Source organism: Coregonus clupeaformis, unplaced genomic scaffold (genome assembly GCF_020615455.1).
Source record: "Coregonus clupeaformis isolate EN_2021a unplaced genomic scaffold, ASM2061545v1 scaf0492, whole genome shotgun sequence".
Taxonomy (NCBI): Eukaryota; Metazoa; Chordata; class Actinopteri; order Salmoniformes; family Salmonidae; genus Coregonus; species Coregonus clupeaformis.
This window is the reverse complement of record NW_025533947.1, coordinates 82724-101903: the sequence shown is the minus strand read 5'-3', so window position 1 is coordinate 101903 and position 19180 is coordinate 82724. Positions and strand designations below refer to the sequence as shown.

General features: G+C 43.1%; 3 protein-coding genes across 5 annotated transcripts; 1 reads left to right on the top strand and 2 right to left on the bottom strand.

The window, feature by feature from the left end:
- Positions 1-702: 702 nt before the first annotated feature.
- Positions 703-5723, bottom strand: LOC121560387 (AH receptor-interacting protein). 2 transcript variants are annotated; one of them, XM_045215627.1, is made up of 7 exons: positions 5570-5723; positions 3147-3329; positions 2709-2897; positions 2070-2246; positions 1690-1835; positions 1123-1355; positions 703-733 (listed from the first exon to the last, which is right to left on the bottom strand). In XM_045215627.1, the coding sequence occupies exons 1-6, from the start codon at positions 5666-5668 to the stop codon at positions 1169-1171; spliced, it is 981 nt and encodes a 326-aa protein (XP_045071562.1). In that variant the 5' UTR covers positions 5669-5723; the 3' UTR covers positions 703-733; positions 1123-1168. The 2 variants fall into 2 exon arrangements, with proteins under 2 accessions (XP_045071562.1, XP_041729313.1); XM_041873379.2 differs by having other exon boundaries at positions 1694-1835; positions 5570-5721.
- Positions 5724-6415: 692 nt separating this feature from the next.
- On the bottom strand, positions 6416-11317 carry LOC121560388 (transmembrane protein 134). The gene is given in 9 exon segments (XM_041873380.2): positions 6416-6789; positions 7119-7172; positions 7275-7319; positions 7745-7821; positions 9778-9864; positions 10004-10071; positions 10205-10312; positions 10315-10469; positions 11127-11317. Coding segments are annotated over 8 exon segments (624 nt in total). The 5' UTR covers positions 10417-10469; positions 11127-11317; the 3' UTR covers positions 6416-6706.
- A 1540-nt stretch (positions 11318-12857) lies between these two features.
- On the top strand, positions 12858-17723 carry LOC121560391 (plasma protease C1 inhibitor). 2 transcript variants are annotated; one of them, XM_041873384.2, is made up of 10 exons: positions 12858-12992; positions 13339-13386; positions 13794-14082; positions 14572-14895; positions 15160-15375; positions 15575-15718; positions 15970-16173; positions 16322-16461; positions 16566-16788; positions 17173-17723. In XM_041873384.2, the coding sequence occupies exons 2-10, from the start codon at positions 13339-13341 to the stop codon at positions 17418-17420; spliced, it is 1836 nt and encodes a 611-aa protein (XP_041729318.1). In that variant the 5' UTR covers positions 12858-12992; the 3' UTR covers positions 17421-17723. The 2 variants fall into 2 exon arrangements, with proteins under 2 accessions (XP_041729318.1, XP_041729317.1); XM_041873383.2 differs by lacking the exon at positions 12858-12992 and adding an exon at positions 13051-13069.
- The last annotated feature ends 1457 nt before the right edge of the window (positions 17724-19180 follow it).

Here is a 19180-nt window from a genome sequence, read left to right as displayed (position 1 = left end):
ATGCCAATGACTTGGCAAATCATTAGCTCGGTTCGACTGACCAAAAGGCAAGTGGGGTTGGGATGGTGGTTGAGTTGAGGGCAAAACAGTCCATTACAAATGTCCTAACTAAAAATATACAGGATTACAAAGACACAGATTAGCAAATGAAATGTAATATAGTAATAATAACATAACAATAATAGATACAAGTGAAGATAAGAGTAAATAATTTGGATAGAGTCATATGTAGAACATTAATAGGGGTAAATAAGAAAGGGGTAAATAAGAAAGGGGGTGAACAAGAGGGAAATGGTGGGGACTGCTCTAGTGTCCCATACATATCATCATCCATCTTATGATTGTCTCCGAGTTGATGTCCCAGTCATACTGCCAGAAGTGGAGGATCTCCTGCGTATTCCTGTGCTTTTGCAGCGTGTGTGTGATGCAACTGGCTGTTTGCGGTAGGGGGAAAGCTGAACTTTGAAAGTCTGTTGGTGTTGAGGGTACATTTGTGTGGGTGTGTAATGTCGTTTCTATAAAAGATCAAAGTGAATCTAGAAAGAGAATGTGTGTCATGCAAGTGGCGTGTGGGTTTTGTGAGGGAAAAGTGTGTGCACTGCGAAAGTGATGTTTCATGGGGACACTGAATATGGCTTTGGTGTGTGGATAAAACTAAACGTGTCAGCAATGTGTCCACAACTGCTCCTCCTCTCTTCTTTATAACAAAAATAAACCTCTTCTTAATTCAACCCTAAAAGAGTGCATAACACAGTTTTAGACATTCAAAGTACAACAACATTACCTAATTAGTAATTAAACACTAATAAGGGATGAAATAGTGCCAATTAAAAAATACATAAATTAGTGTAAAGACAGATGGATCATTAATTTCACTAGTATATAAAAAAAAGGGTAGACATTTTCTTCACACCGGGTAATATGATCCTAGATCTGGGAAAAGCACTCAAATAGCATTAGAGTATGAGTGCTGGTATAGATTAGTTTGGCCTAGATTATAATGAATTAGATTATAGGGAAGGGGGGGGGACCTGATCCTAGATAAGCACTCCTACTCTGAGATGCTGTTTTAATATGGGCCCAGATCCTAACATCTACTTCTAGAGGTCCTCGGCTACTCACCGTGGAAGCGGTGGCCGGGGCGTTGCTGTCGTAGCTGAACAGGCTCTTATAGCGGCCCTTCTCCTCCTTCTCCTTGGAGCGGATCCTCTCCTCCATGGCCCTCAGCTCCTTGGCCACCGAGGGCCCCAGCGACGGGTCCAGCTCCACCACCTTGGCAAAGTCGGCCCGCGCCTCCGTCTCGTTCCACACCGCCGCGTGGGCCTTGGCCCGCTTGAAGTAGGCCTTCACGTTGTCTGTGGGGGTGGGAGGTAAGAGTGTGTCAATGGGAAAGAGGCCGGTGTGTTCAAATGGTGTTACGTTTACACACATTTAAGTTGAGCAGCTGGTAGTAAGCAATAAAAGCTCAAGATAACTTGTCATTCGCTAGCAACAGGCCTGCTGTAGACAGACAAAACAGAACAGCAAAAGTAACAAATGTTTATTTTTAAAGGGATTGTCTTAAGTAATGATGGTGCGGCAACAAATTACACATTCGCTTTCAGAGCATAGCCTATTGTTATGTGAATTCAGCATATTCACTTGATCCTAGGGCAGGGCTACACCTGAATGTATTCAGAAGTTTGTGACTCACCCTCGTATTTGGAGATGATGGAGGAGCAGTGGTCCAGCACCTCGTAGTACTGACCCTGGATCAGCTGACACTGGCAGTAGTTCAGCATCAGGGGTGTGATCATGAGGTCCAGCTTGATCCAGCCCTCGTCGCCCGGACGCTCCTGATTGGAGGAGGGGCCAAGGATGGGGAGGAGTTAGAAGACTAGCCACTTATTTAGTGGGGTCAAGACGTTCTATAGACAGGGAATGCATAGATCTCATTTGACATGACATGCAGAATGGCTAGTTATCTCAACTAAATGAAAAGCATGTGTCTGCAGTGCTCTAAATGTTACCCTATTAAATAGAAATGCCCAAAAAAGCAAGTCCCCAGGTTTGAAGTCATTCATGTTTACCTTCATCTGCAGGTTCTTTAGACAGGCGATGGCATTGTAGTACTTCTCGGCAGCCTCCTTCACGTCGCCCCTCTTGTACAGGGCGTTACCCTCCACGTGGATCTGAGGCACCACCTCCAGCTTCTCCTCGTCCGTCATCGCCCAGATGTCCAGTCTGAACGAGCCGGGCGTCAAAACCTGGGAGAGAGGCGTCAATCATATTATTCAATCAAAATGTATTTATGCAGTGAAATGACAGAGGCATGAGTGCTGCTTTGGTGATAAAAGGGTTAGAAAACATTTTGATGTAGTGCTTTTAACAAACACAGTTTTACAGTAACCAGGCCTAAAGCCCCAAAGAGCAAACAGGAGCACAGTGGCAAAGGAAAAACTATGTTGAGGACATAAACTTTGAAAGGAAGGGTGCCATCCTCCTCTTGATGTCCTGGTAGAACTTCAGAGTTCATATAACCATCTAGGCGAGACAGATGTCCATTTACTTAGAGCAAAGCACCTTCAGTGCATGGGACGCTAAGAAATAAGCAGTAGCACAGTGGCAAGGAAAATTCCCTGGATGGAAGAAACCTTGAGAGGAGCCAGACTCAGCACAGGGTGCTTGGACCCCTAATGGAGAAGAGATAAGACCCCCCCCCCCCTCACCGCCATGAGCTCCAGGGTGAAGACTAGGGGCTGAGGGTTGGCCTGGAGCTGGTCCAAGTCACAGTGGCCCAGGGAGTGGTGTGAGTGGATCTGAGCGATGCCACAGCAGTGTCTCTGGCCCTCCAGGGGGTCCTTCCCTGCACTGATGTTCCTCAGGGACTGGGACACCAGCGGGTACAGGGCTGTGTGCTGTGGGGAGAGAGGGAGAAGGAAAGAGGATGGTTACATTACATTCACTGGGACAAATTGAGGGACTGGTGGGTTTGAAAGTATAATTAAGGCAGTTCTCTGAAGGGAAACAATTAACAAAACACATTGACAAACCCTGTCAAATTCCATAACGATCAATGTTTTTGCCACCAATTGTACGCGTGTGTGTGTACAGATGTAACGGTCTCTAATCCATCCAAGTCAACCTTGTTAAATTGGGCGACCCACCTTGACGTCACATGTGAAATCTGCCACCTCTCCCTCCCTCATGGTGGCGATGACTCGCTCCCACACGGCCAGCTTGAACTTCTTCCCCAGGATGAGTTCCATGGGCTTGCTCCGGCCCCCCATGGTCCTGGAGTCATCTAGCACTGTGCCATCACACAGGCTGGAGCGGTAGTGGAATATCACCTGTTGGAAAATTGGGGGGGATAGAATGGAGAACTGGTATTACACAAGTGGATAAATCATGTAATACACTGAACAAAAATATAAAACGCAACATGTAAAGTGTTGGTCCCATGTTTCATGAGCTGATATAAAAGATCCCAGAAATTGTCCATACGCACAAAAAACGTATTTCTCTAAAATGTTTATCACAAATTAGTTTACATCCCTGTTAGTGAGCATTTCTCCTTTGCCAAGATAATCCATCCAGTTGACAGGTGTGGCATATCAATACGTTGATTAAACAGCATGATCATTACACAGGTGCACCTTGTGCTGGGTACAATGCTACAGATGTTTCCAGTTTTGAGTGAGCATGAAATTGGCATGCTGACTGCAGGAATGTCCACCGGAGCTGTTGCCAGAGAATTTAATGTTAATTTCTCTACCATAAGCCGCCTCCAACGTCGTTTTAGAGAATTTGGCAGTACGGCCAACCGACCTCAACCGCAGACCACGTGTAACCACGCCAGCCATGGACCTCCACATCTGGGTTCTTCACCTGCGGGATCGTCTGAGACCAGCCACCCGGACAGCTGATGAAACTGTGGGTTTGCACAACCAAATAATTTCTGCACAAATGTCAGAAACTGTCTCAGGGAAGCTGATCTGTGTGCTCGTAGTCCTCACCAAGGTCTTGACCGGACTGCAGTTCGGCTTCGTAACCGACTTTAGTGGGCAAATGCTCAACTTCGATGCCCACTGGCACGCTGGAGAAGTGTGCTCTTCACGGATGAATACCAGTTTCAACTGTACTGGGCAGATGGTAGACAGCGTGTATGCCGTCGTGTGGGCGGTTTGCTGATGTCAACGTTATGAACAGAGTGGCCCATGATGGCGGTGGGGTTATGGTATGGGGCAGGCATAAGCTACGGACATCGAACACAATTGCATTTTATCGATGGCAATTTGGAATACACAGAGATACCGTGAGGAGATCCTGGAGGCCCATTGTCGTGCCATTCATCCACCGCCATCACTTCATGTTTCAGCATGATAATGCACAGCCCCATGTAGCAAGGATCTGTACAAAATTCCTGGAAACTGAAAATGTCCCAGTTCTTCCATGACCTGCATACTCATCAGACATGTCACTCATTGAGCAAGTTTGGGATGCTCTGGATCGACGTGTATGACAGCGGGTTCCAGTTCCCGCCAATATCCAGCAAACTTCACACAGCCATTGAAGAGGAGTGGGGCAACATTCCACAGGCCACAATCAACAGCCAGATCAACTATTTGCAAAGGAGATGTGTTGCGCTGCATGAGGCAAATGGTGGTTACACCAGATATTGAATGGTTTTCTGATCCACCACCCTACCTAATTTTTCTAAAGATATCTGTGACCAACATATGCATTTCTGTATTCCCAGTCGTGAAATCCATAGATTAGGGCCAAATTAATTAATTTCAATTGACTGGATTTCCTTATATGAACTGTAACTCAGTAAAATCTTTTTAAATTGTTGAATGTTGTGTTTATATTTGTGTTCAGTGAAATGCATTGTATTAATGAAACTGTGTTTTATCTGTTTTGTAACAGTACATTACATTTACGTCATTTAGCAGACGCTCTTATCCAGAGCGACTTACAAATTGGTGCATTCACCTTAAGTAAACGTTGTAGTGTCTACATTATCACTTCCCAGCAGGCTGAACATTATTATATACAAAAGTTGGACAATAAATGCTGATAGCGTGAGCTGGTAAAAGGTTTATTATGCATGTCTTTCACAGATTGAAAGACTACACAAACGAAATTCGAGATTTTTATCAACAGGAAAAGAGGTACAAATTCACACTGATTATCCAACAATACAGTTAGTCATGCCGACTATCCAATTAAAACCTAGTACTAATGTTTACAAGCTGACGGACATCCGCACCGGCCAATAAGAGACGAAAATCAATGAAAACATGTCTATCCGGTAAAAGCCCCGCCCTCTTACAGTCTCGCCAAGAAAATTATCGTTTTTGCTCCAATAATTACTTGATGGCTGATAATTTCTGTCAATAACAATTCTGGTAGACAGAGTTATAGTTTAACTAAAATAAGGTAATGTGTGCATCACCTTTGAACATGTCAAACCTCGATAATTACGCTCCACGCTAACGTTAGCTAATAATGCTAACCAGTTTAGCTAGAAATATGCATACAAAACTACTCTTTGACCGTGGATTAAATTCAGTATTTTATAACTCACCTTGGTTCCATCAGGAAACGTTGACAGGTCTCCTTTGCCAGGACTGACCACTTTTTTCTGAATGCCTTCTGCGAGGAGCTTGGTAGCCAGTTCCTCCATCCTTGTTTCTCCGAGTGTCAAAAAGGAGCCGATTGCCTATCTTCGGGAGAGCTCGGGAGAATTCGACACTTCAATTGACGTCACTGCTGACGCCTAGGGACTTCAAGCAAAGTCTTGTGATTAGATTACATTTACATTACATTTTACATTTACGTCATTTAGCAGACGCTCTTATCCAGAGCGACTTACAGTTAGTGAGTGCATACATTATTTGAATTTTTTTCATACTGGCCCCCACAACCCTGGCGTTGCAAACGTCATGCTCTACCAACTGAGCTACATCCCTGCCGGCCATTCCCTCCCCTACCCTGGACGACGCTGGGCCAATTGTGCGCCGCCCCATGGGTCTCCCGGTCGCGGCCGGCTACGACAGAGCCTCTACCAGTTGAATGTGATTGTACATTGATTATTTTTCACCACTCTTCTCTAACATTGATGTGGTTAAGTTTTCCCTACATACTAACATAATGCTTTTCAAAGCTTATTGTAGCCAAAACATTGCATATAGGCTACTCTTGCACTCAGATTTGATGATCTATACATAAGCGCAAATACTCATCATCCCATTAATTAAAATATTGGATATGTGGCCCCCCCACCAAACACATCTGAGAGAAATACCTAATACTTGATCGATAAGTTTGGCACCGACAGCAGTCCTGAAATTCCCATATTGTTTGCATTGCATTACTGCAACACCAGCGCTACTAACAAACACTGACTCATTGAGACCTTTTAAAAGTAATATACAACAAAAAAAAACAGGTTTATTTTAGTTTCACAGTCATTATTTACTCATGAGACATGACAAACACAGGCAGGGCAAATCAGACTCCTTCTCCTCCATACAGGATGTGCAGGAAGCTTATCGAGGCACAAAGTGGTTGAGTTCGTAGTAGTGGTCAGTATAAAGACAGGGTAAAAGGTTTTTACAAAATAAGAAAAAACGTCCATGGGACAATATCTTTCTGTTACATAATTGAAAAAAAGTATTATTCTGGAAATTGGACCAAAAAAAAGGAGGTGTAGTGCAATGGGTCATTTTTCAAAATAGGGCAAGTAGAAGAACTTGAAGCCTCTTCTTCCCCGAACCGCACAGCTGATGTAAATCACATGGTAAACTGAGGGAAATGGAGAGAAAACAATTACCACACTGTTTTAATCATTTCTATAGTAAACCTCTATGAAGCCATAGTAATGCAAATGTTGCACATGTTGTAAACTGTGACGCTTTTGTAATGCCTGTGTGTCATTTTATCTGCAGATTACTTGTATCAACATCCACAGTGATAAGTCTGTGACAGTGGGGACTTCTACAGACCATTACAGGACTGTTTAAGTTTACATTCCAGACGTTATGATTAAAAAGACAGGAGAAAAGGGTGAAAGACGTGTGAAACATGAAATACATTGACAATACAACCAAGTCAAGGTAAAGAGCACTATATACCCCCAGGAATGAAGAGAATAAATCCAGGGATGAAGAAAATGGCACTTGAGACACCTGTGGAAAAGGTCAAAGATCACCTTGTCAAAGCCCATAGTAAAAGACTACCAACAACCAAGAAATGTGACAACACACCCCCACGTTCACCGAATCGCTTACCTGCTTCCGGATTCAATTGTATTACGACACCAGTGAAAATGAGAGCTGAGAGAAAGAAAAAATGGAAATTTAAAAAACATGGCAATATCTCAAGATAACTAACAAGAGATATGAGAACACAGAGGAAAAGTCCAGTGCCATGAATATATTACAATGGGTGGTAAAAAACAAGACATACCTATAAAATATAAAGCGCTGTACACAAACTAAAATGTTAGACTGCAGTGCAGTGACAGCAGTGTTCCCCAGCCCATCACTGGGCTGTGCACATTCTTTTTCTAGCCTAGTAATAACACACACGATTCAATGTATCAGCAAGCCTTTGGTTAGTTGAATCTAGTGTGTTAGTGCTGGGCTGGTACAAAATGTGCACACCTTGCGCGTTCCCCTAGGAATGTATTGGTGAAAAACACCGTTGGACGAGAATCATGGGAGATGTCTTTTCTTTCAGCAGAGATGGTGTGACTTACCGACTCCAGTGACGAGGAGAAGGAATGAAGCGAGGACCACTCTTCTGTTCTTCTTCACCAGAGGGTGAGACGTCCACCTGAGGAAAACATCAGGGTTTTCGTCAATCGTTGTGGGTGATTGAGAGTGTGTGTGAGTACATCCTTGATCTTTTGCAATATTGTGGGCATGGTTCAGTGTAAATGCATTCTTATGACTGTTTGTACAGTGGGGAGAACAAGTATTTGATACACTGCCGATTTTGCAGGTTTTCCTACTTACATAGCATGTAGCACCTCATAAAGCAGGTCTTGTCTGCTACGTGAGCTAAAGGACTGGAGACTCATTAACACTGCACATGAATCAGAGCAAATAACTACTCTGTCTGGCTTAACTTCTTTCACCCACTGCAAGGCCAACAGTATGGCCATCAGCTCCGCCATATACAGTGGGGAGAACAAGTATTTGATACACTGCCGATTTTGCAGGTTTTCCTACTTACAAAGCATGTAGAGGTCTGTAATTTTTTATCATAGGTACACTTCAACTGTGAGAGACGGAATCTAAAACAAAAATCCAGAAAATCACATTGTATGATTTTTAAGTAATTAATTTGCATTTTATTGCATGACATAAGTATTTGATCACCTACCAACCAGTAAGAATTCCGGCTCTCACAGACCTGTTAGTTTTTCTTTAAGAAGCCCTCCTGTTCTACACTCATTACCTGTATTAACTGCACCTGTTTGAACTCGTTACCTGTATAAAAGACACCTGTCCACACACTCAATCAAACAGACTCCAACCTCTCCACAATGGCCAAGACCAGAGAGCTGTGTAAGGACATCAGGGATAAAATTGTAGACCTGCACAAGGCTGGGATGGGCTACAGGACAATAGGCAAGCAGCTTGGTGAGAAGGCAACAATTGTTGGCACAATTATTAGAAAATGGAAGAAGTTCAAGATGACGGTCAATCACCCTCGGTCTGGGGCTCCATGCAAGATCTCACCTCGTGGGGCATCAATGATCATGAGGAAGGTGAGGGATCAGCCCAGAACTACATGGCAGGACCTGGTCAATGACCTGAAGAGAGCTGGGACCACAGTCGCAAAGAAAACCATTAGTAACACACTACGCCATCATGGATTAAAATCCAGCGCACGCAATGTCCCCCTGCTCAAGCCAGCGCATGTCCAGGCCCGTCTGAAGTTTGCCAATGACCATCTGGATGATCCAGAGGAGGAATGGGAGAAGGTCATGTGGTCTGATGAGACAAAAATAGAGCTTTTTGGTCTAAACTCCACTCGCCGTGTTTGGAGGAAGAAGAAGGATGAGTACAACCCCAAGAACACCATCCCAACCGTGAAGCATGGAGGTGGAAACATCATTCTTTGGGGATGCTTTTCTGCAAAGGGGACAGCACGACTGCACCTTATTGAGGGGAGGATGGATGGATGGGGCCATGTATCGCGAGATCTTGGCCAACAACTTCCTTCCCTCAGTAAGAGCATTGAAGATGGGTCGTGGCTGGGTCTTCCAGCATGACAACGACCCGAAACACACAGCCAGGGTACCTAAGGAGTGGCTCCGTAAGAGGCATCTCAAGGTCCTGGAGTGGCCTAGCCAGTCTCCAGACCTGAACCCAATAGAAAATATTTGGAGGGAGCTGAAAGTCCGTATTGCCCAGCGACAGCCCCGAAACCTGAAGGATCTGGAGAAGGTCTGTATGGAGGAGTGGGCCAAAATCCCTGCTGCAGTGTGTGCAAACCTGGTCAAGACCTACAGGAAACATATGATCTCTGTAATTGCAAACAAAGGTTTCTGTACCAAATATTAAGTTCTGCTTTTCTGATGTATCAAATACTTATGTCATGCAATAAAATGCAAATTAATTACTTAAAAATCATACAATGTGATTTTCCGTCTCTCACAGTTGAAGTGTACCTATGATAAAAATTACAGACCTCTACATGCTTTGTAAGTAGGAAAACCTGCAAAATCGGCAGTGTATCAAATACTTATTCTCCCCACTGTATGTGTGTGTGGTTAATTACCCGCAGCAGTGTGCAGAGAGCTGGGTGACAGAACTCAAGGTGCTGAAAGACCACTGGGAGCTGCAGTAAGACAGAGTTGCAGGATCACTGAAAAAATAAAATTGAAAGTTATACATTTTTATTGATATCATAAATTAGAAAACAAGAAACACACATTTACATTTGAGGGTGCCATTCTCATCTAGGTAATACCAGATGCAATCACAACACGCCAATGAAGACAAACCTGATTTTGAAAAAGTTATTGAAAGAGGAATTGCCACTGCTGCCTAAGACGTCTTCATTTTCCAGATTCTGTGCGAGCAGAGAGAAAGAGGAAAAATGTTAGGTCATCACCACACAACATTACACCCTGATATCGCTTTTGTGTGTGTTACGTCTATACGTCTGTGTGTGTGTGTGTGTGTGTGTATGATGGGGCATCAACCTGGTACTTCAGACTGCTGCTGTGGTCGGGGGAGCCAGCCACAGTGGAGGACGGGTGAGTCTGGGGTTTGGCAAAGGACAGGGTACCGAACGTCATCTCTCCCCCTCTCTGTCTTTCTCTCTGCCCTTCCATCCTTCCTTCTCTCCATCGGACACCCCTTCCTCCTCTCCCTCTAGCACAAATGCGTCATCGATGCTGAACTGCGTTGCCATAGCTGGCGGTTGCCAGTACTCTCACACCTTGCCACTGCTTTGGTTGATATACACTGTGGGTTGAGGGGGAAATTCAGCAAACAATGGAAATCAAATCAAATGTACAAAAGCAGATTTTCTACCAAAGGGCCATATGTGGATGTCAACATAGGGCTCTGATCTACACTAAACTACTAGCTATGGGTTAAGAGGCGTCGTCTTGTGTTAGCAGTTCGAAATCGACATACAGACTTTGGATTAATGATGAACCACATTGAAGTTTAGGCTGCATGTCGTTTTCAACAAAGAAAATTCTGCGATATTTATTAGATTTTTTACTTTCGTATTTGTAACAGTCATCTGAATTAAACAGATCTTGCGTAAATCTTTGATAAACCAAATTGTACAACTCCATCTCCACTATACACTCTAACCCCGCGATTTGCAAACACGTATTTTGTAGATAAGGACACATTAAGCGGCATACTAGTATCCGGTTGAAAAACGTTAGCTAACTGGTAGAAATAACATAACCTAAAGAAAGAACGTTGCTAACTAATAAACACAAATGCGTTTACGTCTTTAACGTACATTATAATCTGAAGCTCTTTATGAGATAATTATTGGAAACATTTAAAAGCAACTTTTAATAGCTACTTTGGCACTTGTTATGTCGGCATTGTTTGGTTGCACTGCTCCGCTAACGGCTAGCAAATTAGGAATAAACTTACTCTCTTTTCCAGGCGATTTTACTTCAATTTCACGTTTCCATGTGCCTGTTCACATAATTACATTATTTACTGTAAGCTTTTGTTTGCAATATGGCATACAAATCACTTCATACTGACTGCAAAAACTTCCCAAAACTTTAGACTTTGCTTTTGCATCCGGTTCCCGGATTCGAATACGCCCAAATGAAAAGGCTCTACCAATCGATCGCTGCTTTGCAATGTCGATTTATCATGTACTTGGGGCAAAAAAGTATTATCCACAAAAGAACACATTAATTTTCATTTTCATTCGTCCATGTTATGTTTATAGCATAACAGCAAGCGGCACACGGACATATTATATTGATACATATTTCTAAAAAGTTGACCTTATCAATGCTAAGCAAGATGAATAGCAAGAAGATACACTTTAAATCAAAATAGTAATACTGAACAAAAATATAAATGCAACATGCAACATGCAACAAAGTTACAGTTCACATAAGGAAATAAATAAATTGAAATAAATAAATTAGGCCCTAATCTATAGATTTCACATGACTGGGAATCCAGATATGAAGGTAGGGGCGTGGAAATATGAGGTGATGGCGGCGGATGAATGGCACGACAATGGGCCTCAGGATCTTGTCACGGTATCTCTGTGCATTCAAATTAACACAGATAAAATGAAATTGTGTTCGTTGTCCGTAACTTATGCCTGCCCATACCATAACCCCACCGCCACCATGGGGCACTCTGTTCACAACGTTAACATCAGCAAACCGCTGATGCATACACGTGGTCTGTGGTTGTGAGGCCAGTTGGACGTACTGCCAAATTCTCTAAAATGACATTGGAGTTGGCTTAGGGTAGATAAATTAATTTTAATGAACAGAGTGCCCCATAGTGGCGGTGGGGTTATGGAATGGGCAGGCATAAGCATTAATTTGAATGCACAGAGATACCGTGACAAGATCCTGAGGCCCATTGTCGTGCCATTCATCCGCCGCCATCACCTCATGTTTCAGCATGATATTGCAGGCTCCATGTCACAAGGATCTGTACAAAATTCCTGGAAGCTGAAAATGTCATTTCAAGAGTAACTAACTAGTTCTTCCATGGCCTATATACTCAACAGACATGCCACCCATTGAGCATGTTTGGGATGATCTGGATAGACAAGTTTTGAGGGAGTGTGCAATTGGCATTCTGACTACAGAAATGTCCACCAGAGCTGTTGCCAGATAAATTAATTGTAATTTCTCTGGCAAAACTTCTCCCTCAAAAAACTGCTCCCTCAAAACTTGAGAAATATTTGGCATTGTGTTGTGTGACAAAACTGCACATTTTAGAGTGTCCTTTTATTGTTCCCAGCACAAGGTGCACCTGTGTAATAATCATGCTGTTTAATCAACTTCTTGATATGCCACACCTGTCAGGTGGATGGATTATCTTGGCAAAGGAGAAATGCTCACTAACAGGGACATAAACAAATTTGTGCACAACATTTGAGAGAAATAAGCTTTTTGTGCATATGGAACATTTCATTTTCTTTTATTTCAGCTCATGAAACATGGGACTAACACTTTACGCGTTGCGTTTATATATTTGTTCAGTGTATATGGGAGCTTTTGCCAAATAACCATGTGATTTTTGGTAAATCAGCCCGTACAAAGTGCAAACACACAAGACCACTAATCAAACAATAAACAGATAAGTCATTGGTTTTGGTGAGAGTAGGGAAGGACACACACATATTGAATACAAGCAGTAGATGAACACTTGCAGTAGGACGTGAACCCTTTTTTTTTTCCAGTAGAGAATATATATATCATCATCCTTCTTAGACTATTTCTGATGCTGTAATATTTGCAATTGACCTGCAGTGTGAGTAAACATTTTAGATGCCTTTCTAAAGATCAATGACTCAATCATGATAGGCCTACTGTCATAAGGATATCATGGTTAGTTACTCTAGAAATAATATTTCTGATATTTTTTGTCTATGTTGTTATAACTGCAAATGCTATGTCTAATACTTTGCTTGTTGCACTGAGATATAGGGCATGAGTGAATGACCAATCGGATTAGGAAAGAATTCATGAATATGTGCCAAACTAGTCTTGCTTTTGTGTTCTATTGATTTTTCATTCCCACTGCCCCTTTGCCCGCTGTGTCCCTCCATCCCTTCCTACCTCTTCTCTCCCCCTCTATCTTTCTTCATCTTCCCTAGATGAGGATTTCAGTCCTATCGTGTGTCTCCCTCCTGCTCGTCTTTGAGGTAAACACAAAGCACCAGTTTCCTGGAGAAAGATAAAAAAACACTCCTGGACTGAAAAGCATGCTAAATGGAGAATCTCTGTTGAAAATGCTTTTTAATCCTGGGTCCGTTGCCTGTATTGACATAGAGCAGGATTGATGTTCGGCTTTAGCTTTTAGATCATAATGAATATGATACTATGGACAGGGCAGGGCAGACCTGACGCTAGTTCAGCACTCCTACTCTAAGACCTTTTTTGAATACGGGCCCAGGAGTGTAGGCGTAAATCTGGTTCTGGGAAACAGGCCCATTTTGTATTGTAATATTAAACCTTTTTAGGACAAATGCTAATGTGGCACTGAGAAACCTCATGTACCTTACCGCCTCCACCTTCTTGTTTGGTTGTCCATCTCTGTCTCTCTATCCAGCTTTTCTCTTCCTCCGTTGGGGTCCTGCATGGTGTACCTGGCTCCACCCTGGTCTTCCCATGTCTCCCTGGCCAAAATCAACAAAGCTTTGCTGGGGCTAAGATCACCTGGAAATACAAGGACTCCCTGGTTCCAGACTACCCAGAATCCTCAAAGCAACTCAAGCTCTCCCCGGATGGCTTCTTTCTGGAAATCTCTCCTGTCAGTGTAGCCAACGAGGGGGAATATGAATGTGTGATCAAGATGAATAATATTGAGTGGCAAAAAGTGCACATAGTCCAGGTTGATGGTGAGGACATACTGCCACCTCCTATTTTTGTCACAACTGCCTGTGACGTGATGTAGGCCTTTCTTAAAATAGACACTCCACTTCTGGTTTTTACACTACTTGTAACATGATTTTTTTTAGAATCAGGTTACAAGTTAAAACTCAGTCACCGGGTTCACTTTTCATTATTCGTACAGAGTGCCTACATTTTAATACTTAGTAATTCATCTTCGAGTCTATGTCAAGGAGAGAAATAGGACGACAACTTGAGTAGTAGGTTTAGATCACAATGAATAAGGCATTCAGTCGATTTATACATACAGCTCCAGAAGTTCACTGTATTCATAGATTGTAATTGTTAAAAACTGGTGAAATATGGAGCCAACTTTTTTTTGCAGTTTAGCAAACTCTGCAGGTCAGCAAACATTGCATGCATTTTGAGGTTGGCTCCAGAAATCAATTCTACTGTTGTGCTGTCTTTGTCTTCCATCTTGGTCTATGTCCCTCCAGTGTCCAGCAGCTACATTCTCAAGGTAATCGAAGGGTCCACTGTGAATTTACCTTGTGAACGCCCACCATCCAGCAAAGACCAGGTCCATTGGTACAGATATGATAAAGGAATGATGAACGGCACACGGAAGCAGTTGAATCCCGCAGAGACTGGAGAAATGGTGGATGGTGACAGACTAGAATGGCTTTTTGGCCCCTTTGAAACAGATATGTCAATCACACTTAATGGGGTCAAAATGGAGGATGCCGGCATGTACTATTGTGACACAGCTGAGGAGGGCAGAGACAGCAGCAACTTTAATACAATTGAGCTAATTGTGGAAGGTACGTTTAGCTACTCTTCTTCTTCTTCTTCTTCTTCTTCTTCTTCTTCTTCTTCTTCTTCTTCGTCTTCTTCTTCTTCTTCATCTTCTACTACAACTTTTGCCTATATAAACATTTGTTAAATTGGTGTAATTCGCAAATTTAACATCAATTGGTTCCAAATAGCCATAATGCCCAAATGTTACACTCTCACCTGCAATGTTCAAGACACTGTTATTCTCTTGATTTGTTTAAATTATCATCTTCATTCACCATTTCTTTTAGCTGCGCCCACCGTTCTTCCTCACTCCTGCGTTGGGTTCATGACCCCGTGGGAATCGTGTCAGGATGAGACCAGCAGGTCGTGGGAGGCCATGCTAGGAGAATCCCTCAATGAGTTCTCCATGAAGCTTTATGCCCACCTCAGCCAATCGCAGCCCACGGAAAACCTGCTCTTCTCTCCAATCAGCATCAGCGGGGTGTTAACCCACCTATTACTAGGTAAGAAAGAGAGGGTGGGGTTTCTTTAAAAGGGAACATGGGGAGGGGTTGTCCAAGTGCACTCATGCTCTAGACCTCCGTTTTTTTTACAATAAAGCAACATTCTTGATATAAACTCTTACTGAGTGAATGCTTGACGCATGGTGAGCCAAGTAAAATACATACTGTATATCCTTCCTCTCTCTCTCTCTCTCATTAGGTGCTCGTGGCAAGACAAGGAGAGATATGGAGACGGCTCTCTGTCTGTCTCACGACTTCTTCTGCGTTCATTCCGAGATGAAGAAACTGAAGCTGAAACTTCAGGACACACTGAAGATGGCCTCCCAGATCTACTACAACCCCAGTACTACCAGAGCACAATTAATACTCATGATAATTATAACTTATTCTCCAGCTATTTCTCATTCTCGTCGTATATTGTCAATTTAATCAGGAGTTCGCCATCACCACTTAACTCTCTGCCTGTCTGTATGTCTGTCTGTCTGTCCACCTCTCTGTCTGTCTGTCTGTCTGTCTGTCTGTCTGTCTGTCTGTCTGTATGTCTGTCTGTCTGTCTGTCCACCTCTCTGTCATTCCCTCTCTCTCCCCCCTCAGACATGATGTTGAGTGAGTCCTTTACCAACCAATCCATGCAGTTCTACGATTCGGATCCAGCCAAATTGACCAATAGCAGTGAGGTAAACGTGGAAATGATCAACAGTTGGGTGGCAAAGCAGACAAATAATAAAATCAAAGAGCTGGTCAACTCTGTTCCCGCCCAAACCGAACTGGTACTCCTCAATGCTGTGTATTTCAATGGTCAGTATCCTGTGTGTGTGTGTGTGTGTGTGTGTGTGTTTGTGATCAAAGTAAGCTCTTGGTAAGCACCGATGCTCTATCTATCTGATAGGATAGTCTATCTTAGCGGATGTGGAGTTTGTGGATTTTAAAAAAATATCTGTTTCAGGTCAATGGAAGGTGAAATTTGATGCAAACTCCAAAAAGTTTCCATTTGTGAAACTGAATGGCGATACTGTGAAGGTACCTGTCCTTTACAGTGCCAAATACAAATTGGCTCTGCAATATGTCTCGTCAATGAAGGCACAGGTAACCATTTTGATTACACACACCCACACCTACATGCACAGATACACTATAAGCATTCACACACACAATGCACATAACATCCTGACCTTGTCTATCACCCATAGGTGGCGATGTTCCCTCTCTCTGGTGAAAGTAGCCTGTTCATCCTGCTCCCGCCCACTGCCAAGCTCTCTGACCTGCAATTGGTGGAGGGGAAGATGACGGACAAGGCAGTGAGACAGATGGTAGAGCAGATGCATCAGGTGTCTCCCCAGGCCACCGAGGTCACTCTGCCCAAAATCACACTGGACGTCCGGACCGAGATGAACACCCTGCTCAGGAAGATAGGTCTGTCTGTATGCATGTCTGTGTCTATCTGTCTGTCTTTTAGCTTACCTGCTGCCTGACTGTTAGAATTATAAGACTGTGCATTTTGTTGTAGCCACATGATTCAACTAATCACCAAGCCCTTGATTGGTTGAACCAGATGTTTGTGCTTGGCTACAACACAAATGTGCACATCCAGAAGCAGGAATGGATTTCCCCAGGTCGTTCTAAGTCAACCTAAACCAACAAAACAAATTCCAATCAGTTCTTGATTTGCCTCTCCCACTCACTTCTCTTCCTCCCTTTCTTCTATCTCCCTCTACCTTCTATGTTTCCTTCTACCCCTCTTCGCTCTCCTTCTCCATATCCCCTTCCTCTTACTCCCCCACCTCTTTCTTCCCTTAGGTTTGTCGGAGCTGTTCGACAGCGCCAACCTGTGTGGCCTCTACCCCGACAAAGAGTTGCTCCTGACGGACGCCCGCCACCGGGCCTTCCTCTCCCTGACGGAGCAAGGTGTAGAGGCTGGGGCGGCCACTTCCCTCTCTTTCTCCCGCTCCTTCTCTTCCTTCTCAGCCCTCAGGCCCTTCCTGATGATACTGTGGAGCGACCAGGCCAATGCCCCACTGTTCGTGGGCCGAGTGACCCAGCCGTGAGAGGAGGAAGAGAGAGAGGGAGAGAGAGTAGTATGCATATAGAAAAAGCCATGTTTGCAAAGGAAAGGATATTTGCAATAGTATTAGCAGCATTACTTCATTGAGAGATTGTGCTTTTTGACGATACTGTTGTACGCTTAATAATATAATATAAATCGATATAGACTCATTATAATGACATGTTCATTGTAAGTTCATAGAATGACTATGAAAGTGTGTTTTAAAATAAATGCTTGAGAGGGCTTGCTATAGGTTTTAACAAAATGCATGACTTTTAACAAAGAATAAAAGGTGACCTCTCCACATGTGGTATGGACATCTTTTTTGGACAAATGTGCCATTTAAATCTTGTAACATCACTTTATTCTGTCCAACAACGTACACGGTAAGCCACTGAAACGGGTTCAGTTTATTTTGAGAAGTAGTTCCACAAACTCACCTCAGGATGGCAATCACACCGTATGTTCCACATAGAGATAGACAGTACATCAGTGAGTACACAGGGATGCTGTAACAATAGTCCTCCCCCTCCACCCGGTCTCCCCATTCCCTTGTTGTCATTAAAGGAAGACAATGTCAATATCTATGACGATAAAGGTTTTAAAGCAACGGCAGACCAAGTAAAGCATAACATTTAGCAAGTTACCCTGAATTATCCCTTCTTCTTTTTTCTTTTTTTTACAAACAATAAATTACAAACCAACGAGTACACAGCAGCGATGATAGCTGTAACAGATTTGATCGATGATACCATGTCAATGATATCAACCATAAAGAAATTGGCATTGATCCATGTTAGTTACAATGTTAGTTACATATGCATATATATATGACACTCTTTACACATGCAATTCTTTATTAGAATGTTAAGATGCATGTTTTTTTGTCACATGATGAACAAAGTCATGTTCGCTTGACCGACAACATACCAAAGTAAAGGCAGAGAGAATCTGAGTGAAAATAAACCATCAGATCACCTGGACAAGAGAATAAATATCTCCTATTGTTAGTCCAAGCCTGGCTTCCCATGATAACGAATATCCCAGAGAGGGAAGTACATACATACTCAGTAACTTGTGGAATAGACACCGGCTGGAATGCGGTTTTAACCAATCAGCATTCAGGATTAGACCCACCTGTTGTATACATACTCAGTATTACATACAAAAAACCCATGAATGCATCTTTGACAACACATCACATAGTGACGTCGGAGATGTTTATCATTTGATTATCAATTTTACTGTTGTTGCTGCGTGTGGAGAGGCTGTCTGTGTCGTCATTGGTGTGCATAGAGAAGAACAGATTCCGCCCTCTCCACTCCACCACCATCTTTGTCAAAGTCACTCAACGTGTGTTCTTGGTGACCGCGAAAGATGAGACTAACTGAACTTCTCTCTCGTCGTCTCAGAGTTCAGTCCCTAGCTTTGACGATCCATGATCCGTGTCACAGTCCCCCTACATTTGATCTCTAGCCATGCAGAATCGCCTTTGTTTTTTTGCTATCCATGATGACGCCTTCATTCACACCTTTGTCCAAGTACAGAATTACAAACACAGAGATCCCAGACAACAATTAGAAAGTAAGAAAAACTCCAGGAGACTGTTGACTGACTGAGATGTCTAATTGACACTACAGGGCCGACCCAAACCATACTGTGCTGGCCTGGATATTTTCTTTTCACATTGTCCTTTTTTTCGTTACAGCAACTACAGTAGATGAGTTATGAGGCCAGTGCAGTACAGCTTGGCTTGACATG

Excerpts from the sequence above, each read along its gene's own strand:
- LOC121560387 (XM_041873379.2), bottom strand. The coding sequence starts at position 5,668 with ATGGAGGAACTGGCTACCAAGCTCCTCGCAGAAGGCATTCAGAAAAAA. Across the intron at positions 1,836-2,069 it reads TAAAGAACCTGCAGATGAAG|GAGCGTCCGGGCGACGAGGG; the intron begins GTAAACATGAAT and ends TCCTCCAATCAG. Across the intron at positions 1,356-1,693 it reads CATCATCTCCAAATACGAGG|ACAACGTGAAGGCCTACTTC; the intron begins GTGAGTCACAAA and ends CCACCCCCACAG.
- LOC121560391 (XM_041873383.2), top strand. Across the intron at positions 14,083-14,571 it reads GCACATAGTCCAGGTTGATG|TGTCCAGCAGCTACATTCTC; the intron begins GTGAGGACATAC and ends ATGTCCCTCCAG. Across the intron at positions 15,719-15,969 it reads CCAGATCTACTACAACCCCA|ACATGATGTTGAGTGAGTCC; the intron begins GTACTACCAGAG and ends CTCCCCCCTCAG.